Source organism: Peromyscus californicus, unplaced genomic scaffold, assembly GCF_007827085.1.
Source record: "Peromyscus californicus insignis strain IS unplaced genomic scaffold, ASM782708v3 Scaffold_10__1_contigs__length_136768540, whole genome shotgun sequence".
Classification (NCBI taxonomy): domain Eukaryota; kingdom Metazoa; phylum Chordata; class Mammalia; order Rodentia; family Cricetidae; genus Peromyscus; species Peromyscus californicus.
The window spans coordinates 105432108-105452048 of record NW_026294391.1 but is presented as its reverse complement, the minus strand read 5'-3'; the positions used below and the strand labels follow the sequence as shown (position 1 = coordinate 105452048).

The 19941-nt window shown below is 36.1% G+C and overlaps 1 protein-coding gene across 5 annotated transcripts in view; it reads right to left on the bottom strand.

Moving 5' to 3' along the window:
* Positions 1-19941, bottom strand: part of Stag2 (stromal antigen 2) — a 140549-nt gene that overhangs the window by 50700 nt on the left and 69908 nt on the right. For all 5 annotated transcript variants that reach the window (XM_052738632.1, XM_052738624.1, XM_052738663.1 and 2 more), the window contains 4 exons: positions 11336-11432; positions 6731-6807; positions 4486-4690; positions 2629-2780 (listed from right to left, as the gene is read on the bottom strand). In XM_052738632.1, coding sequence (XP_052594592.1) covers positions 2629-2780; positions 4486-4690; positions 6731-6807; positions 11336-11432 — 531 coding nt within the window. The remainder of the gene's footprint in view (positions 1-2628; positions 2781-4485; positions 4691-6730; positions 6808-11335; positions 11433-19941) is intronic.

Sequence of the window (19941 nt, the reverse complement as noted above, 5' to 3'; positions counted from 1 at the left end):
AACCAAAAGAACACTTAAAGGTTGTTATAAGTAACAATAAATATAGATTTTACCAGTATTTGGTGACTACATCTTTTTATTCTACTGGACAAAAGTAACCACAGAGAAAAAAAAAGTTAAATATCAAGCCAGTAACACCCCTTAATTCCTGAAATATATGACATAACATCTAAAATTTGGCTAGTAGATTATTTTTTCAACTGCTTATGAATTTCCATTGCACAATAAAGGCTCATGTATTTCACTACATAATGAGTATTCGCATCAAAAAATGTAAGAATTTTTCATTCTAAATCTTAAGAAAAAGAAGTGTCATATGAACTAACGCCTGCTCAAAACATTAAAAAAGGTAAAATAAGTAAGTATAAATATTGTATTGTTACTAAATTGTTTTCAGGAAAGAAATACTGACCTGAAATAATAAGTAACAATTTAAATCTTGATTAATTTATTCCAAATATACATATTTACTCACATACATTTTCAATTTGTAGTTTGACAATTGAATATTGTTTTACAATCTAAGGAATATTGTTTCATAATCATAATATAAAATTAAATTTAAAATATAAATTTATAATTAAGGAATAGTTTTATAGACATAATATAAAATTAAGTTTTATATTACTTCATATGATTTTCTAGAATGTATTTCTTCTCTGTATGAGTAATATTTTGAATTTCCAAATGTTGCTAAGATGGGCTTGCATTTATATTTATTAATTTACATTCATTAATATAGTCAGGTTGTAATTTTGAATTTGTTTCAAATCTTAGCCATAGACCAAGGATGTACATCAGCAACAGAACATTTGCCTAGCATAGCAGCTCTTCCATGACAAAGGAAAGAAAGGGAAGGAGGCCAGGCCTGTACGGAAAAAGGGGAGGGAGGAAGGAGGGATGGGGAGAGGAAGGAAAGGGAAGGAAGCAAAGAGAAGACAGCAAAGAGATGAAACAAAACTGACATAACGCTAATCTAGAAAAAGGGGTCATTTATGATTGAGTCCGAGGCTTCCCACATGTTACAAAGGCACTCATCACTGAGCTATATGTGTATCCTTTGGCTTATTTGTATGGAAATTTTAATTTCAAGTACTTATAAAATTGTATTAAGTAAATTAAGGTACATATACATTAATTCTTCACTTCAAAGTACATTAAAAAAAATGAAGGACATAAAAACAAATTTGTCCTCCATAAATATTTTGTTACTTTTTTGAAATTATCATACTAAGCAATAGGTTTCATTGTGGAATTTTTATTCATGACTTCTTTCTGTTGCTATTCTTCCCTACTCTAATCCCTCAATTTCCCCCGGCACTTAGACATTTTCACACCAGTAGATCCCCTTCATTCATGTGTTCGCTATTAACCTCATCACTCTTTCTAGTTTTACGACTCAACTATATGCATACACCCACATACAAATTTCAACAATTAGGTGTCTCTTACTTTTCTTTCTTTTTCTTCTCCCTACTCCCCTGGAAAAAGGCTTTCTCTGTATCACCCTGAAACGCACTCTGTAGACCAGGTTAGCCTCAAACTCACAGAGATCCACCTGCCTGTGCCTCCCAAGTGCTGGGATTAAAGGCATAAACTACTACTTCCTGGCTTGCCTTTACTTTTCTTAGCTTTATTCAGCTAATTTTTTGACTAATCCCTAAATAACCAATTTAAAATTTTAGCTTCTACTTCTTCAAAAAAAAAATTCAAGGATCAAAAAAGATAGGGTCTGTAGATTATCATGAAAACTATCTGAATTCAACTACATTACATTTTTCTTGATTATGCAAAATTTTAAATCTCATTGTGAAATATAAAAACATGGTATCAGCAATGAAGAAAGAATTTAAGTTACAAATACGGTATCAAAAGATTTTATTTATCATTGTTTAGTATAAAACTAAAACTGAATTTCCTCATTTGAAACTGAATTTGGTGAGCAGAAAACCAAGCAGTTCCTACTGTTCTGAAATGAATGACTTAAAGTTCCAATAAAAAGTTTTAAGTCATTTTACAAATGGAATTCACATTAACTATGAACTCTCATTTCATGTTATCAATAAGCTGAGGAAGACAGTCAGGACAAAGTCTGTCAGTAACATGAATGATACTAAGGCTTAGATAACTTTCCAGACCAATCCAAGTCATCTTGCTCAAGCACAATACTCAATAGTAGAATACACAGATAATGTACAATGAGGTATTGTTGGCATGGCTATTTAATAAAACTTGGCGTCGGGTGCATAAAACAATGTTTAAATCTTCCTTGAACTCGGGTACTGTAGCTCAGTAGTAGAGCATGTATGTGGTATTCATAAGGTCCTAGATTCAATCCTCACCACCAATAAAATAAATAAAACTTTAGAAGATCATCTGAAAGCCGGGCGGTGGTGGCGCATGCCTTTAATCCCAGCACTCGGGAGGCAGAGGCAGGTGGATCTCTGTGAGTTCGAGGCCAGCCTGGTCTCCAAAGCGAGTTCCAGGAAAGGCGCAAAGCTACACAGAGAAACCCTGTCGCGAAAAACCAAAAAAAAATAAATAAATAAAAGATCATCTGAGCCTAACAAGTTATAATTAATGGTTGCTTACATATTAATAGCCTGAATATTTAATATTAGAGTTTACCTCTTTACGCTTTTGTAGCAGGAGTTCTAGCCTCTCGTTGGCTCGTTTACCAATCATTTTATTCCGTTCTGCCTCATACTGTCTTTGTGTGTTATCCATATTAATGCTAAGATTTAGTGCCACATTTACCAAAGCGGTCATCAACTTCATAGCTAGATTTTAAAGGAGAAAATGTTGAAATTAGTATAATAGGTGCAAAATTGTATTAACAAGATCAAATTACGAAAAATTAAGCAAAAAAACAGCTATTCTGCTTTTTGTGCAAAATAAAGCATATAACTGCCACAAAGTTGACAACAGCACATAATGTATGTAATACCTGTCAGTAAACTGCCTAGCTTAGTACTTATCATGAACTGGATTATCTAAACAAGAGCTAAGGAAATTGAAACTCAAACATATTAATTTTTTTTTGAGCTGGAAAGATGGCTCAGCAGTTTAGAGCACTGGACACTCTTCCATTGGACCCAAGTTGAATTACCAGCATCTATATGGCAGCTCACAGCCATCTGGAACTCCAGTTCTAAGGAATCCAAAACCCTCCTCTGACCTCCCCAAGCAACAGGCACACATGGTATACAGACATACATGCAGAAAAAAACATGCAAACATATAAAATATATTTAAAAAAAAACAAAGAAATCTGTCCTATATTACATATTTCAGGTTCAACTGGAATTCAAAACAATGGAAACTGAGTCCAGAATATATTTACCTGCCACTATTCTAGAAAATGTTTCTTACGATGATCTTTAAAGATTGTGATTTATCTTCTAAGTAAATTAGAGTTTATATAATATTTATTTTACCATCCTTCTACCTAAAGTAGGAAGAACCAAATACTTTTTTTTTTTTTTTTTTTTTGGTTTTTCGAGACAGGGTTTCTCTGTGTAACTTTGTGCCTTTGAACTCACTTGGTAGCCCAGGCTGGCCTCGAACTCAAAGAGATCCGCCTGGCCTGGCTCTGCCTCCCGAGTGCTGGGATTAAAGGCATGCGCCACCACCGCCCAGCCTCCAAATACTATTTTTAAAAGAATTTTTGAGGCAGAGTCTTACACTGTTGTCCATGCTAGCCTAGGATTGACTATATAGCCCAGACTGGCCTCTTACTCATGACAATCCTCCTCTGTCAGCCTCCTAGATACAAAGATTATAGACACAAGCCACCATATCCAAATTTAACTGTTTCACATCAAATTATTTTGGTTTAAAAGAGTTTTCTAAGTATCCATTTTTAGTTTTCCTGCTATTTATCACTGTTAAGAGGCATAGATATGTATATATGCACATATCACACACAATGAAATGACAATTAATGAAAAGTTTTTTCATAGAAAGTTCTCTAGATCTCTACTTTTTGTAATTAAACTTGGGACAAGACTAATTTTGTCTGGTATTTTTAATGCATAAATCTTTAATATAAACATCTGCTAACTCTGACTTTTTCTTTACCATATTCCAGACCACCTGTAATGCATTGCATTGAGTGATACAATAAAGCAACAGCACACCTTTATTTGTGGCTATTGGGCATTTTTCTGCTGTAAGCTATTTAACAGCTGGAGAAAAGAATCAATAATAAAAATACCAATCAATTCCCAATAGTTCAAATTAGGCAGAAGACAGGGAATACTAACTTACTGGTCCCTATATAAAAAAAAAAATTAGCACTCAGGACACAGAGGCATGGTCTGGATAGTGAATTCCAGGCCAGTCAGAACTATACAGTGAGATGTTGTCTCAACAATACTAAAAAGAAAAGGGAATTCACAGTATTATTACTTGTTTCCTCTTTGATGGTAATCTTTCTTGTCTCTAACTGAAAGGAATGTCCATAAACTGTTTCAAAATACCAACCTGCCAGGGTACTTGTGTGTCGAAATGCTCTGACTTGTGAATCAGACAATCCAGTAAGAAGTGAAATGACAGTGTCCATCATGTACTCATCATATATGATACTATATTGACATTGCCGTACTAATACACCAATGAACTCACAAAAACTGGACTTGAACTTCTTCCACTGAGGGCCAGCCATGGTGAGTGGATAATCTCCACTATCCTAAAAAAATGTTTTTAAACAGCAATTCATTTCAAGTTCACGACTTCACTTTTTGCCTTTTAATGTACCCCAGGCAAAAGCATGAAAATACTACTTTATCTTACCTTCTTTTTCAATAATAAATTCTCAAAGAAAGCAAAAGAACATGCAAAGATAGACGCATTCCTCTTTGAACACTGACCTTTTATTTAAGATCAAAGTAGACATTTGAATAGACTTCACTTTAATCAATAAAATTAAATATCAATTACTGATGTTAAAAATATTAAGTATCCCTCATCAAAGTAAAACATTCTTCTGAAAAGCACAAATATACCTACTAAATTTCTTTAGAACAAAAACAAACCAAAATTATATCTTCAGTTTTGAAATAAAAAAAATTGTACTCTCAGCCAGTTAAATAGAATAATACATAAATCAAAAAGCAGTTAATTTTTTTATTGGTTTTAAGATACCAGATAGTCGATAGGCATAAACAACTACAAATGAAAGCTGGGGATATAGCTCAACAGTAGAACACTTGCTACCATGAGTAAGGGCTTAAATTTGACCCCAAGCACCAAACAATAAAACAAAATTAAATAAATAAGAGAAAAGGAAATGCAGCTGCTACAGTTGTCCAAAGGCAGCACAGCACTCAGGTTTTCCTTTGTATAAAAATGGGGGCATTCATCATTCTGAACTTAAACTGATAGTCTCCAGAAATCATTAAAAGTTAAGTCCTAGGCTGAGGGTTTAGCTTAGTAGTAGAGCATGTGCCTTGAGTAAGGCCCTAGGTTTCATCCATAGCATGCAGGCATACACAAATATATTTAAATAAATACTTAAAGCAGGGACCAATAGTATATGGAAACTGCAAAAGAGCCTCTGACAAGAGAAACAAAATGATTTAAAATCAATTTGATCATACAGTTTATCGTTTTTAGTGTTTAACTTCATAATTTATTTAACTCATGCTATACACAAGTTCAACTGTGGTTGAGAATAAGGTCCTGGTACACTCCATAAAAGGATTCCCTTCTGGGGTTTTTTTTTTTTTTTTGGAACTGAGGGGGATTAAATCCAGGGTCTAGATCATGTTAAATGCACACTCTTGACACTGAGCTACTGATGAGTTCATTTAGTCAACTATATTGAAATACAGTGGTAAGCAAATTGGTTTGCTGAGATTTTCTAATCATATTTCAAGATGATTAACTCAAACCCTTGTTTTCTTTTACTAAGAAGCTTCTCACTAAAACATTTATTATCAATAGATTAAAAAAATACCATTGCTCATAAATACCTTCCTGCTACTAAAGGACTGATTAATAGCACTTAGTGGCATCAAACCATTTTAACAACTCATCTATCTCTTAGAATGATAGCTGAAAGCTTTTTTATTAGACAGAGCAAGAAAAAAATGACCAAATAAAACAAGTGAAGTAAGTGTTCCTACTTGAAAATTCAAGTCATTTTAGAAGCGTAAAACTCCTGGTGCTGGAATACAGCTATGAATAAAACAGACACAAATTTCTGTCCTGAAGAAGTTTTCACTTTAGTAAATTTACCAATGATTTATTGGTAGCAATACTTTGATGACATCACTGTGATAATCAACTCCAATATATACTATTTTTTTGTCCATAGAGTTGAAATGTGTTTTTATGTAATAATCTATACATTTCTTTAGCTAAACTACCTAGTTACTCAAATATTTGAACAAATCTTCCTTTTCCAATATTTCAGAATGGCATATTCTAAATTATGTTCTTCCCTGATTTTTTATTGTTATAACAATAGTTATTAAGTTCTTGCTATATGCATAGAATTTAAAAATGCTATGCAATTTTCGAACATTTTCAGAGCAGCTGTACAACCAAACTATTAATATCCCCGTTCACAGATAATGAGATTGATGCTAAGACAACTCACCTGAGGTCGCATAGCTACTATCTAATTAACACCATAAGTAACATCGACAATATTAGCACTTAAAAATATGTAAATGCTAAGTCACAACTGGCATGAATATAATTATTAAAACATCTAGAGTGTTACCTCATCAAATTCTTCAGTCATTTTTCGAATTATCTCAGAGTTCTGCATATGTCTAAACATCTCTGCTGTGACAACTCCTGAAATTCCCAAGTATCAGAAGTTAATATAGGAGTAATAAAAGAACTACATACAGAGAACACAAAATAGCACATCTAAATCTACATTCACAAGAAAAGCCTACTTATTAACCACACAGTGCTGACAGGTATGGTTCTTCCTAGTACAATCAACTTTGAACATTACTACCTGTGTTACTTTACTCATACCATGATATGCTATAATGCAACTGTCCTTCTGTATTCATAGGGAATAGGACACCACAATTCTTGGGTACTCACGTTCCTCACATAAAATTGTGTCATATATGAATATAACCTATACATAGTATCCTGAAGTCATGATACTGAATCATTATATAGGCAATAAAGACAAGAAAAAAAAATTGTACCTATTTGGTACAGACTATTTTAAAAATTTTAAATAGCTAGATGTTCTAGCCGCTATCTATAAAAGGATGACTTTATTAGGTTCGCCTCTTTAACATAAACAATGATAACTGCTGTGGGATGTTCTGTATGGCAAATGTGTTGCTCTGATTGGTCAATAAATAAAACACTGATTGGCCATTGGCTAGGCAGGAAGTGTAGGCGGGACAAGGAGGAGAAGAAAGCTGGGAAGTGGAAGGCTGAGTCAGAGAGACACTGCCAGCCGCGATCAGGATAAGGAAGATGTAAAGTACCGGTAAGCCACAAGCCACGTGGCAAGGTATAGATTAATAGAAATGGATTAATTTAAGCTGTAAGAACAGTTAGCAAGAAGCCTGCCACGGCCATACAGTTTGAAACCAATATAAGTCTCTGTGTTTATTTGATCGGGTTTAAGCGGCTTGGGACTGGCGGGTGAGAGAGATTTGTCCTGACTGTGGGCCAGGCAGGAAAACTCTAGCAACAGATAACACTTGAAATTTTGAGGATAAATGTGAAGACAAGGGAAAGTGAGAGGCACAGTTCCCTTTAACCATGCCCCCTTTAGACAATACTATGCACAAACCAACTATATACTGACATCCTCTAATCAGGCTATAGATAAGTGTCAGAAGTTATAGATAGGTCCAGTAGTCTAGTGGATGTTGAAATCTGTAAAGATATCTTCAGCAACAGGGTCCCACTGTTAAGTTCAAGAGGCCAACCGGGAGCACTGGCACCTGTAGAACTGGGCATGGGCATGGGGGTAAGGGCAGGGTTCTGTCAGTCAACCATACCAAAAGAACTAACCCATTCCTAACAATGGCCTTTTATTTCTTAGCCTATGTAGCCTATGTTGTTCGGTAGGGGCATTGTTGCCCCATTGCAAAGTATCTCCATTTAACTCTTTATATACATGTGAGCCTGCCTGCCTGCCTGTCTGCCTCTCTCCCTCCCTTCCTTCTGCTCTCCTCTCTCACCCCACATGTGAGTGTGTGCAAAACTAAGAAGATTCTACAAAGTGGGTTTCCATTATTCTTTTTTCTAAAAGCCTTTAGTGTCATTTATTCCTTCCTATACTCCCTCCTTTATCCTGCCCCGCCTTCTCCACCCAATTTAATCCTTTTATCCCATTACTCCCTTCTAAGCCTTTACACCATTGTGTACTGACCTGGAAGATTCACCCCTACTGGCTAGTTTTCATAGTGCTACAAGGTGCTATGTGTGCTATGGAAGGAAAAAATAATCAATCTTACCATCCAAAATATGAAACCAATACCTGAAACCATTATCGGACAAAGAACTGATGGCTAGACAGGCCATAGACTTTAGGGGAGAAGCTATTATTATCACTCTGCTAAATGCACATAGTATTAAAGTAACTCCCAATGACTTCCCATTATACCACAGATTTATTATTTGGGGATGGTGATCAACACAGAGAACTACCAGCCTAAGTACAGACAGGAAGAGACTACTGAATACTCAGTCCTAAACTGAACATATATTGTGATCTCCCTCCTCCCAAGATCTGGGTATCATTGTGGAAGAAGAGCAGAAGAACATGAGACAAGGATGGTGGACAACTACAATTTTCTTGTACATGAATGACAAGAGTAGCTGCACTCAGAGTGATTCAGACAGTATACACAAAACCTGGGTGAGGGAAAATAGGTTTTCTTAAAGACTGGAGCCCCCCAGTAAGTTGATCATGCTTCAGCAGAAGGCCACACATTTAAGAAAATTTTGACAGTACAACTTCGGTTTGGTGAATTTCAACAGGAAGAAAAAAAGAACAGTATGTTAGGTGGCTAAGGAAGAGGGGATGGATCTGGGAGGAAGTGGGGGGGTGTGTGTGTGACCAAAGCACAATCTATAACATTCTCAAAGTTCTAATAAAATAGTCCAAACAGATAAAAGTATAAATTGAATGCCTGAAAATTTGAAAGGGAGATGGGAAGGACATAAATCATTAAAGGTAGAACACAGTAAATATCCTGATGAATTCTATCGCCAATCCCCATTTCATAAGCTTGCTTACCTCCTCACAAACCACATGATAGTCTGAAATCCATAAATAAACAGAAAAGCCAAGGTCAAGAAATACAGATGGCGTCAACTGCAGAGCCTGAATTCTGATGCAGTTGTGAAGTCACCATCAGAACCTAAGGCCAGAGCCCACAGTCTGAAGATGTACAAGACATGAAGTGAAACTGCCAAAACCCGGCCAACAAAAAAGGAACAAGAAAGCAAGCAAACAGCAAAAATCTGAATTGGCCTCAAATGAACAGAGTCACTCTCTGTACAGTCAAGGATCCCTAACTGGATGACAACCACAGAAACATCATATTAGAGTCAAATGAAAAGTGAATGATGATCCTCATAACCCTAATTCTACAATAATGGTTAAACTAAATGATTACACAGAGAAATGAATTCTCCAAAGAGAACGAATTCCAGTATATGGAAAATACTTAGTTATAAACCCAACAAATATTACACGAGTGCCCAAATCTACAATAACTTAAGTGTTCAACACATTAAAGTTGTAAAAATATTCACAATCTGCTTTCCGTCTAGTAAGAGCCCTAGTGTTCAAGTTCTTAATTGAAGACAGAGCAACACCAGACCAAGGATGAGTCTAATAAAGGAAGAGAACTTTCAAAAGGCTACTTAACCACAGTTTTCAAACTAGATTAAAGCAGATAAAATACGAAATGGCAGCTAGTTTTATTTTAGATAAGTCAAGGAAACTAGGCAGCTCTCCCTACTCTGTTAAGACAGGATTTGAAATTTCTTAAGATTGCTCTTGTGTAAACCTGTAGTCCAACAAAAGTCAGGAATCAGAGATAAAAAAGAGAATTTGAGCAGAGTACAATGCTTCATCTCAAAGAATTTTTAGTCTCAAGACTAACCAAGTTAATGACAATATGAAGATCATAGCCTTGAGAATTAAGTGTATATATTTTAACCATCACAAATAAATAAGATTTAATATGCAGACTACATATTCTGATCAACCACAAATAAAATGTATTACTTGTTTCCCAATTAAAATTTATATATGTTAGTGTGTGTGTGTGTGTGTGTGTGTGTGTGTGTGTGTGTGTGTGTGTGTGAGATAGGATTTCTCTGTATATCCCTAGCTATCCTCGAACTCTCTCTGTAGATAGAACAGGATAGCCTCAAACTCAGAGATCCACCTGCCTCTGCCTGCCAAGTGCTGGGATTAAAGTCATGCACTACTACCCATCACCCAGCTAAAATTACTATATTTTTAAAGAGATATCATACAATTAAAACTTACTATTTATATTTATTTTCAACATGTAAGTGGCTCATTTCTAGGGACATCTTAACTTTTAATTATATTATAAGGCAATAGTTCCCTCCAGAATTCTAGTCCTCACAATGCTAGTGTGAGGTAGTAATATTCTCATTAACAATCCAATAACCCTAAAAGTGCATAAAAATATTTCCACTTAAGTATCTGCTATAATTTCAATAGTATAAAAGACAAAGGAGATAGCAGAAGCTGCCCATGATTTTGACTGACTCAATTACTTAGTGATTCAGATGAGACTGTACATGATGTACCAATTTACATAATTCTGTTGCACTGCTAAAAGTCTGTCCTACATAGTTTTGCCCTAGGTAAGAAATATCTGTATTTTGTTCTTTCCCCACTCCTATTTCAAAATATTTTTAAATTAAGTAAAATACCACAAAATTTTAAACGTACACTAAATGGCAATTTCACTGGCGACTATTAATTTATGAGTTTTAATCCCTACATTCTATTATTCTATACCATAACATCTAAACCTATATCTCTTCTTTATTTACCTTCTCCCTTTTTATCCCATTTCCTCATTCCTAAACCAGTCGCCCAAAGTAGGCAATCTAATAAAATACCATAAACATTATAAATTGCTAAGGTTTTAGATAAATTTCACAGTGAATATACCTTTGTCAACAGACTTCCTCTCTTGCTTTGTTCTTTGCTTTTCTCCTTATACATTTTGCACAGATATAATGCAAATAATTCACTACCTTGACATTATTTTCCATGAGAAGGGATAACATTTCTTTAAAAAGTGGCTATTTGAGAACTTATGATTCTAAAATAAATATATTTTACCTTTACAGCCTGAACACTGAATAAAAAAGTTGATAAGGTCAAGAAGTGCTATATCTCGGTCATGCTTGTATGATTCTATCCAGTCATCTACCACCGACTAGAGAGAAAGAGAAAAAAAAAATCATTAGTTTTAATTCTAATGAAAGCCATAAAATTCAACATTATGTAATACCATATTACTTTAATATATGCATATTTTTAATAGAAAGTTTGAATTTAATTTTAATAGAATCAAATAAACTAACTGGCTGAAAATACAAAATAATCACCTACCTTTTATTCATTCAGAATTAGGAAAAAAAAAAAAAAACTGGGCCAATGAGATCACTCAGTAGGTAATGGCCCTTGGTGTTCAGCTTGGGAATCTGAGTTCAATCCCCAAGACCCAAATAATATTAAAGAGAGAACCAGTCCCAGCCCAGCCTCCATAAGTTGTATGATGACCACCACAGCCAAGCCATGACATACATACATGCATGCTTATGTAGCACAATCACACACACATGTGCACACATACATGTGCATGCACACACACACATACGTACAAAACTTAAAGCATAGTCACTGTCTGTTTTCTATATAAAAAAGAAATTCCTTTTCACAAGTGTCATAGCAGTATATTGTGTTTTTACCATGACAAAATTATGTGCCCGTGTGAGTACACATGTGTAAGCACAAACATACAGTTTTAAAAATCTAAAAATTTAAGCAACAAAAACTAAGTTATAGTATTCAGTTTTATAAAGTGTAATTGTTTCTTTGTGACGTTAACAATATTCTAGGGAATGTATCACCCTAAAATTTTCTATATAAAAAAGTAAATGCCTCTGCACATTCGGGGTGGTATAGCCTTAGACATGGAATGAGGTTTTAGCTAGCTTCTGCCTCTGGTTGGCATGTGGACAACAGCTTTGGACAACTCTCCTCCCTCATGTAAGACCCTTGTTCGGTTCTAGTATTTTCTGGTAGAATACTAGACCTGGAGGCACACATATGAGATCTCTTCCATCAGCCCTTTCCTACTTTGCTGGTAGGATCTCCATTCCCAAGCATCATAATGGTGACTGGTCAGAGACTGACTGCACTGCTAAGAATGTCCTGCATCAGCCCAGATATGGGTAAGAAGACCACGGGGAGAGTGGAGGTGGGAAAGTGATGGGGAAAGAAGGCCCAGGAAAGTAGGTGGTAGGGAACTGCTTGGAGAAGTGTTCTACAATGTGCTCTGGGTGGCCTGGTTCCTAACAGTGGAAAGGGTGGGGATGCTGTCTTTACCCTGAGGGTGATTAAGCCAAGTTTATTTCTTAAATGACAGATGTGGGGCTTTAGCATTGTCACTTTTGAACACCAGCTATATTTGATTAAGACAACTATTTCCTCCACAAAAACAAATGCTGAACACTCTCTCTTCTCACATGAAATTAAATAGATGGAACCAGGAAGCCTTGATGCTGGTCAGTGATGCCAGAAGGCAAGGCTCCAGGGGCAGTCTGGAGAGGGAATGTGCATGGTGGCATGCTGCCTCGGGGAAAGGTGTATTGTATTGTTGGGTGCCACTGTTTTTACTTAACTGAAAACATTTTAGGTAGAGCTGCCTGGAAAGGTAGTGTAAATGCCCTTAATAGTGTACTATGTATACATACTTAGGCCAAGTCCAGGTTTCGTGATTCTTTTATCACCAACAAGTTAGGTATTTCTAGCATTGTCCACCTACCTTTAGACCTTGAATCAACCTATGGACCAGAGTGCTGATGAACTGGATGAAGAAATTATGGGGAATTTGATATATGATGCTGAGAGCATAACAACTTTTTTCTTCTAACATTCAAAAAATGGTGTTTATTGCTTGTGCCTCAGCTGTTTGAGTACTAAAGGGTTTGGAGAGCAAAAACAAAAGTAAATGCCACACCTCTTTCTTTGTTTAGTAAGATATTATAAATAAAATAAATTTAAGAGTCAATTTAAATGCACAAAAGTGATCAAGTGTTTGAAAGGAATGACTGTAGGGTAGGGTGGATTAAAGAGAAGCAAAATTTGAATGACACCAGCCACGCAAATGCCAGAATAAATTCTACTAACATATTCAATATCATATATTAAAGTTTAAATTTTCAATTTAAATAGAAACAAAAGTTCATTTTTTTTAAAAAAGAGGTAAAAGCCTGAATCAAAGAGATAAAAAACAAAAGCTTTTTCAATGGTCAGCCCTAATAATACAATGTTTGTTAAAAAAAAAAAAAAAGCAAATTAAATGCTAAATACAAATAAAAAAGACAATTCACAGATTTAGAGAGATAATAGTATCAGATGCTCAATACTTATCTCACTCTAATTCCTATCAAAATTCCAGCTGATGTATTTGCAAATATTAAAGCTAATCCTGAAATTCCTAGCTACAAAGGAAACTAAATATCCAAATCAGTATTTAGAAAGGAAAATGCCTGCCCTGGGGAGATAGCTCACAAGCTTGAGGCCCTAAATTCAATCACAGAACAAATATACAAACCGTCAGGCCTTGTGCCATATACTTGTCCTCCTGTGGTGGGCAGGCAGAAAAACAGAAGGCAAGTCTAGCCTAACTGATGAGCTCCAAGCCAATGAGAGACCCTGCCTCAAAGGAAGCGTACAACATTCCTGAGGCTGACAGACCTGAGGCTGTCCTCTAGCTACACACACACTTATGTCATATATGTGCACATGTACTGACATATCTACATATGTGCACCTGCATACATACAAATATGCAAACATGTGTACACACACACATACACGTGCATAAAAAGGAAAAAAAATGGTTGACTCATGCTTCGTGATTTCAAACCTACTACAAAGGCAACAGTGGAAAAACAGTCATGTAATAACATTTAGTCCCCAGAAATAAATCAACAAGGATCCCAAGACAATGCAATTTGGGGAGGAGTGTCAACAGATGACCCAGGAACAACTGAATATCCTCACGTAAAAGAAAAGAATGAAGTTGGAGACTGCCTTAAGTCATACATGTACTACTTAACTCAAATTGATCAGATACCTTTCTTTAAAAAAGGAAAAACTATAAAACTACTAGAAGAAAATATAAAAATGGAGTAGTTCAATAGTATAAACACAAGAAAATATTAATAAGTGAAAACTTCTGACATTTCAAAGGTTTCATCAAGAAAGTGAAAGGTAGTCCACGAAAGGAAGAAAATGTTTTAAAATTGCATATCTGACAAGGTATCTGTACACAAAATGTATAAAGAAGTTTCACAACTAAGTCAAAGTTTTAAAAGACAAGGTGAAAGCTAGAGATGGTTCAGAGATTAAGAACACTTACTGCTCTTCCAGAGGATCTGGGTTTGATTCCCAGCACTAACATGGTGGCTCACAACCATCTGTAACTCCAGGGGTTCCAATGCCCTCTTCTAACCTTAGAGGGCACCAGGTATGCATGTGGTGCACTTACATACATACAGACCACAGACATGGGGGGGGGGGGGGTGGCGAGAGAGAGTGAAACAAGAGAGAGAATGAGAGCAAGAGTGAGAGAGACAGAGAGAGCGCGAGAGCAAACATACACAGTTCTGTAAAGGCAATAAACAAATGGCCAATAAACACATGAAAAGATGTTTAATACAAAGGAAAATAAAGAAAAAAACAGAAAGAAACCACTTCCTGCTTACTAAAATCGTTATAAATTTAGAAATTACAGTAACACACCTTGGCGAAACTGTGGAAAGATGAAACACTAAAACACTGCTAGCAGAAATGTAAAATGGTAGTCATTTTGGAAATCATTCGGAAACGCCTCAAAAAGTTCCATAGTTACCATATGACACTGCAATTTGATACTCAGGTATATATTACTCAAAAAAAATTACAACATATGCCTAACCAAACACTTGTACAGCACTATCCCAAACAGAAGAAAGTAGTAACAAAACAATTGTGTGAGAATGTAGGAATATATAACAAACTAGTGAAGGGTCATACAGTACATCAAATCGGCCAAAAGGAATAGTCATAACACATGCCACAACATGGTGAGACTTTACAGAACCACTTATATAAACTGTCCAGAACAAGTGAAGATACACAAAGTCAATGAGTGGCCGCATAACCTTGGAAAGCTATTGCTATTGGACATGAGCTAGCTTTCTGGGAGACTGAAAATGCTCTAAAACTAAACTCTGCTCCTTCCCCCTGAAAGAGTCCATGTGTTAAATGTTAAAGGCTTAGTCCTCAACTCGAACTTACTGGAAGGAGGTTGAAACTTTAACATTTGGGTACCTAATGGGAGCCTGAGGCAGTTGGAAGCATACCCTCAAATGAAATTATGGAACACCAGTATCTTCCTCTGTTCTCTGACTGGTGTGAGGTAAACAATTTTATCTCATGTTCTCCCCACCATGACATGACACATGAATATGGCCCCAAAGAAGAGGAGAGGGCTACAACTAACCAGACTGAAAACTTTGAAACTGAGTTCAAATAACCTTTTCCTCCTTTTAAGCTGATCATCTCAGATATTTATTACAGTATATATGTTAACCAGCACAATTGAGAAAAGTACTGAAACATTTTCCCAAAACGATTAATGCAAGAAAAAAATGAAAGAATACATTGTACAACTGTAATAGTTTAAAGTTTTTAAAACACTGTTCCCTGTTCCCCAATAAAAGGTGAGAGGTCTATGTGTTCTTTCCATTCAACACAGTGTAGTAATATGTTCAAAATTAGGTCATAGGAAGCCACACAGCTGCACTGGTTTCTTGGAGTGCTAGGGGATAGGATACTACTTAAGACTCTAAACTCAGACAATACACTGTAATAAGTACAAGTCACATGGGAAGGCTATTTATAGGTAAAGCTCCGGCTGACTCCAGCCTCTGAGTTATCAGAGACTATTTTACCATGCCTGAGTAAAGAAACTTCTAGATGAATAGGACAACTAACTGTGTTCATGCTAGACATTCAATGAGTACCAACAAAAGTCACATAGAGCAAAGACAAGTCTTTCCAAAATAGTTCTGCCTGAATTCTAGAAGCATTGCTATGGTTGGGTAGCACTGTATTAACAAGAATAAGGGTACACTAAACACTATAGATAGAAAAATGTCCAAGAAAATTTTAAAGAGACCACCCAGGAGCAATAAGAAGTTCTTGAAATTCAAGGACAACTTGCAATAGGAATGCAAGTCTTTCACAATCTAAACAAAATGTAGGCTGTTACACTAAAAGTGGATTAAAAAATTCTTTGGAGGTGGATGCTTGCTATATACTATAGGCTGAGTTGGAATTTATTATGTAGCCCAACTTGGCCTGGAACAAAAGAGCCTTCAGACAGTGTCCCTCAAGTACTAGGAATACAAGTGTATGGCATCACAAACAGCTAAATTTTCTAATCAAATAGTACACGAAGAACATATTCAGAACAGAGCATGGGGGCACAAGCCTATAAATACCAGCACTCAGGAGGCTAAGGCAAGATAGTCACTAATTCCAGGCCAGGCAAGCTGCACATTCTATCTCACAGAACAAAAGAGGGGGAATCAAAGTCAGATACACACACATTAATAATGTGATATTGTAAATGTGCTAATGGAATGTCAAGAGTAAGGTAAGAATAAATGTTACATTGGAAAAGTAAAGACAGTACCTAAGAATGCTTTTCAAAACAGGGACATTTAGAGGTTGAAGAGACGGATCAGAGGTTAAGAACACACACTGCTCTTATAAAGGACCTCTGAGTTTAATGCCTAACATTCTCATCATGCAGATCACAACTACCTGTTACTCCAGTTCCAAAGGATCCAATGTCTCTGCTCTCCCTGGGGACTTGTACTCAATTGCACACACCCACACACAGAAACACATGTACACATACACATAATTAAAAAGTTTTTAAAAGAATGATTTTTTTTTAATTCAGTCAGTCCTATTGATTTGGAAGAAAGAAAAGAAACTATTCCAAGCATCTAAAGAAACAAAGGCCTGAGCACAGAGCACATACTGTGGCTGAAAAATAGAAAGCATACCATAAGGAAATCTAGGCTGAAACTTTTGAGTAAGGAAAACCCAGTTTCTAAAAAGCAGATTTCCTTGATCAAATCTGGCCTTAGGAAAGTAACCCAAGAGTAATACACATAACCGCCCAGAGGCGGACAAGAGCTTTAGGGCATTCCCCGGGGAGGTAACTAGAAATGTCCCTGGAGCAGACAGAAACAGTTCGTTCAGGTTTTTATTTTTACTTTTTACTTATCTTTCATCTCATTGCTGGGGGCAAAACTCAGGTCCCTGTACAAGGCAGGTTAGTCTAAAAACATTTGATGACCTAAGATAGTCAACTAAAGCCCAGAAGACTAGAGAAAACCAGAAGCGTCTACTTTGCTGTGACGGCAACCATTGCAACAGCACATGTGCTGCTGAGACCTGAGCACCAGTGTGACAGTATGAGGAAAGTTCGACAGGGCTTTAGAAGACAATTAGAGCATACAGCCCTCACAAATGGGATTAATGGTCTTATAAAACAGGTCCCAGACAGCTGTCTTGTACCTTCCACCAAGAGAGGACACAATGAGAGGAGTCTATGTATGAACCACAAAGAAGGCCCTATAGACATGAAAATCTTCCAGTGCCTTGATCCCAGACTTTCTAGACTCCATAACTTGAGAAATCAATTTTTGTTGTTTATATGCTATGTAGTCTGTGTTATTTTGTAGTAATATAAATGAACTAAAACACCGAAATTGACAAAAATAAAGGATACCAGACAAAAAGACTGGACTTGTAGCTTAGTCAGTGGTAAGGCCATTTGCTTAGCACACACAAAGTCTAAGGATTGATTTTCAGTACTGACCAAAAAGAAAACGTGTGTGTGTGTGTGTGTGTGTGTGTGTGTTAAGGTGTTTAACTAATTAAAACAAAACATTATAAAAAATAACAAAAAAGAAAGAAATGAAGTGGAATACAATACAGCTGAGAAAAACCTATCTCATTTGATAAAACTAATGCAAAAGGAGATCTTAACAGAAGTGGGTAATTTTTAAACTAATAGAGTAACAAAATAAAACAGTATATATATGCCATGAATGACAGACAACTCATCCCAACACAGCAAAAGAAGTGTACTCAAATTATAATTTAAAACATTAAACAACAAAACTTCTAAGCACTAAACATAACTACAGAAAAATGAACCTGTGGACTATGAATTAAAATGCTATGAGTTGATCTAAAGGCACAATGGCTAAGCATTTTCCTTTTGCATGTGAAAATCTTCTTTACTACTCCCAACTGATAGTTTACATCTTAATTACAAAGTCAAATACTTACATAATTATATAAGCAAATTTTGCATTTAGGTTGATTAATAACATAAAGCCTAAATAACTACTTCTCAAAAAACTATCCTTGTGCACCTAATACTGATTAGCATTAATTATATGAAGTTAATTCCCTATAACATTAAATTAATACTTGTATGAAATACATATATTCCAGGTAGGGTATGATGGCATATGTCTATATTCCCAGCTATTGAGGAGGCTCAGATAGGAGGATTGCTTGAGTCTACTAAACTTCAAGACCATTCTAACAGACTCCATCTCAAAACAACAGCAAAAAGATAGTATATATTCCTTGCATATTTATTAAGAATCAGTTAACTAAATGGCTAATAACATTAGGTCACTCAATTAAGAATTCCATCTATCGTGGTTCTAATAAAAGTTGGCCTGATAGGCTCCTATATTTGAGTGCTTGGTTCTTAGTTGGTGGAACTATTTAGGAAGGAATAGGAGGTGTAGCCTTGTCAGAAGAGGTTTGCGCTGGAGGTAAGCTTTGAGGTTTCAAAACTTCATGCCATTTCAAGTTGGCTCGCTTGCTCCCCACCCCCTCCCACATGCCTTGTGCTAGTGGATCAGAAATAAGTTCTCAGCTACTGCTCCAGTGCCATGCCTACCTGCCTGCTGCCATCCTCCATGTCATGGTGGTGATAGACACTACTACCTTCTAAAACCATGTACCCTGAATTAAATTATTTATTTTTTGAGTAGCCTTGGTGATGGTTGTCACAGCAGTAACTGTCACACAGATTGGTAACTAAGTCACCAATCAAACTCAACTGTTTTAATTTTTATTTTATGTGTGTTGCCTGTGTATGTATATGAATGATATGCATAGAGTGACAGCAGAGGTCAGAAAAGGTCTTCAGATCCCTTGCCACTGAAGCTACAAGTATTTGTAAATCAACATGTGAGTGCTAGTAATTGAACCCAGGTCCTCTATGTGGTCGTTTGAATTAGAATGGCCGCCACAGGCTCATAGATTTAATGCTTGGTCACAAAGGAATGGCACTATTAACAGTTGTGTAGCCTTGTTGGAGAAAGTGTGTCACTGGGGGTGGACTTGGGGGGTTTCAAATATTCAAGCTAGGCCCACTGTCTGTCTCTTTCTGGTGCCTTCAGATCCAGATGTAGAACTCTTAGCTAGCATGACTGCCTGTGTGCCTCCATGCTTCCTGACATGAGGATAATGAACTAAACCTCTGAAACGGTAAGCCAGCCCCAATTAAATGTTTTCCTTTATAAGAGTTGCTGTGGTCATGGTGTCTCTTCATAGCAATAGAA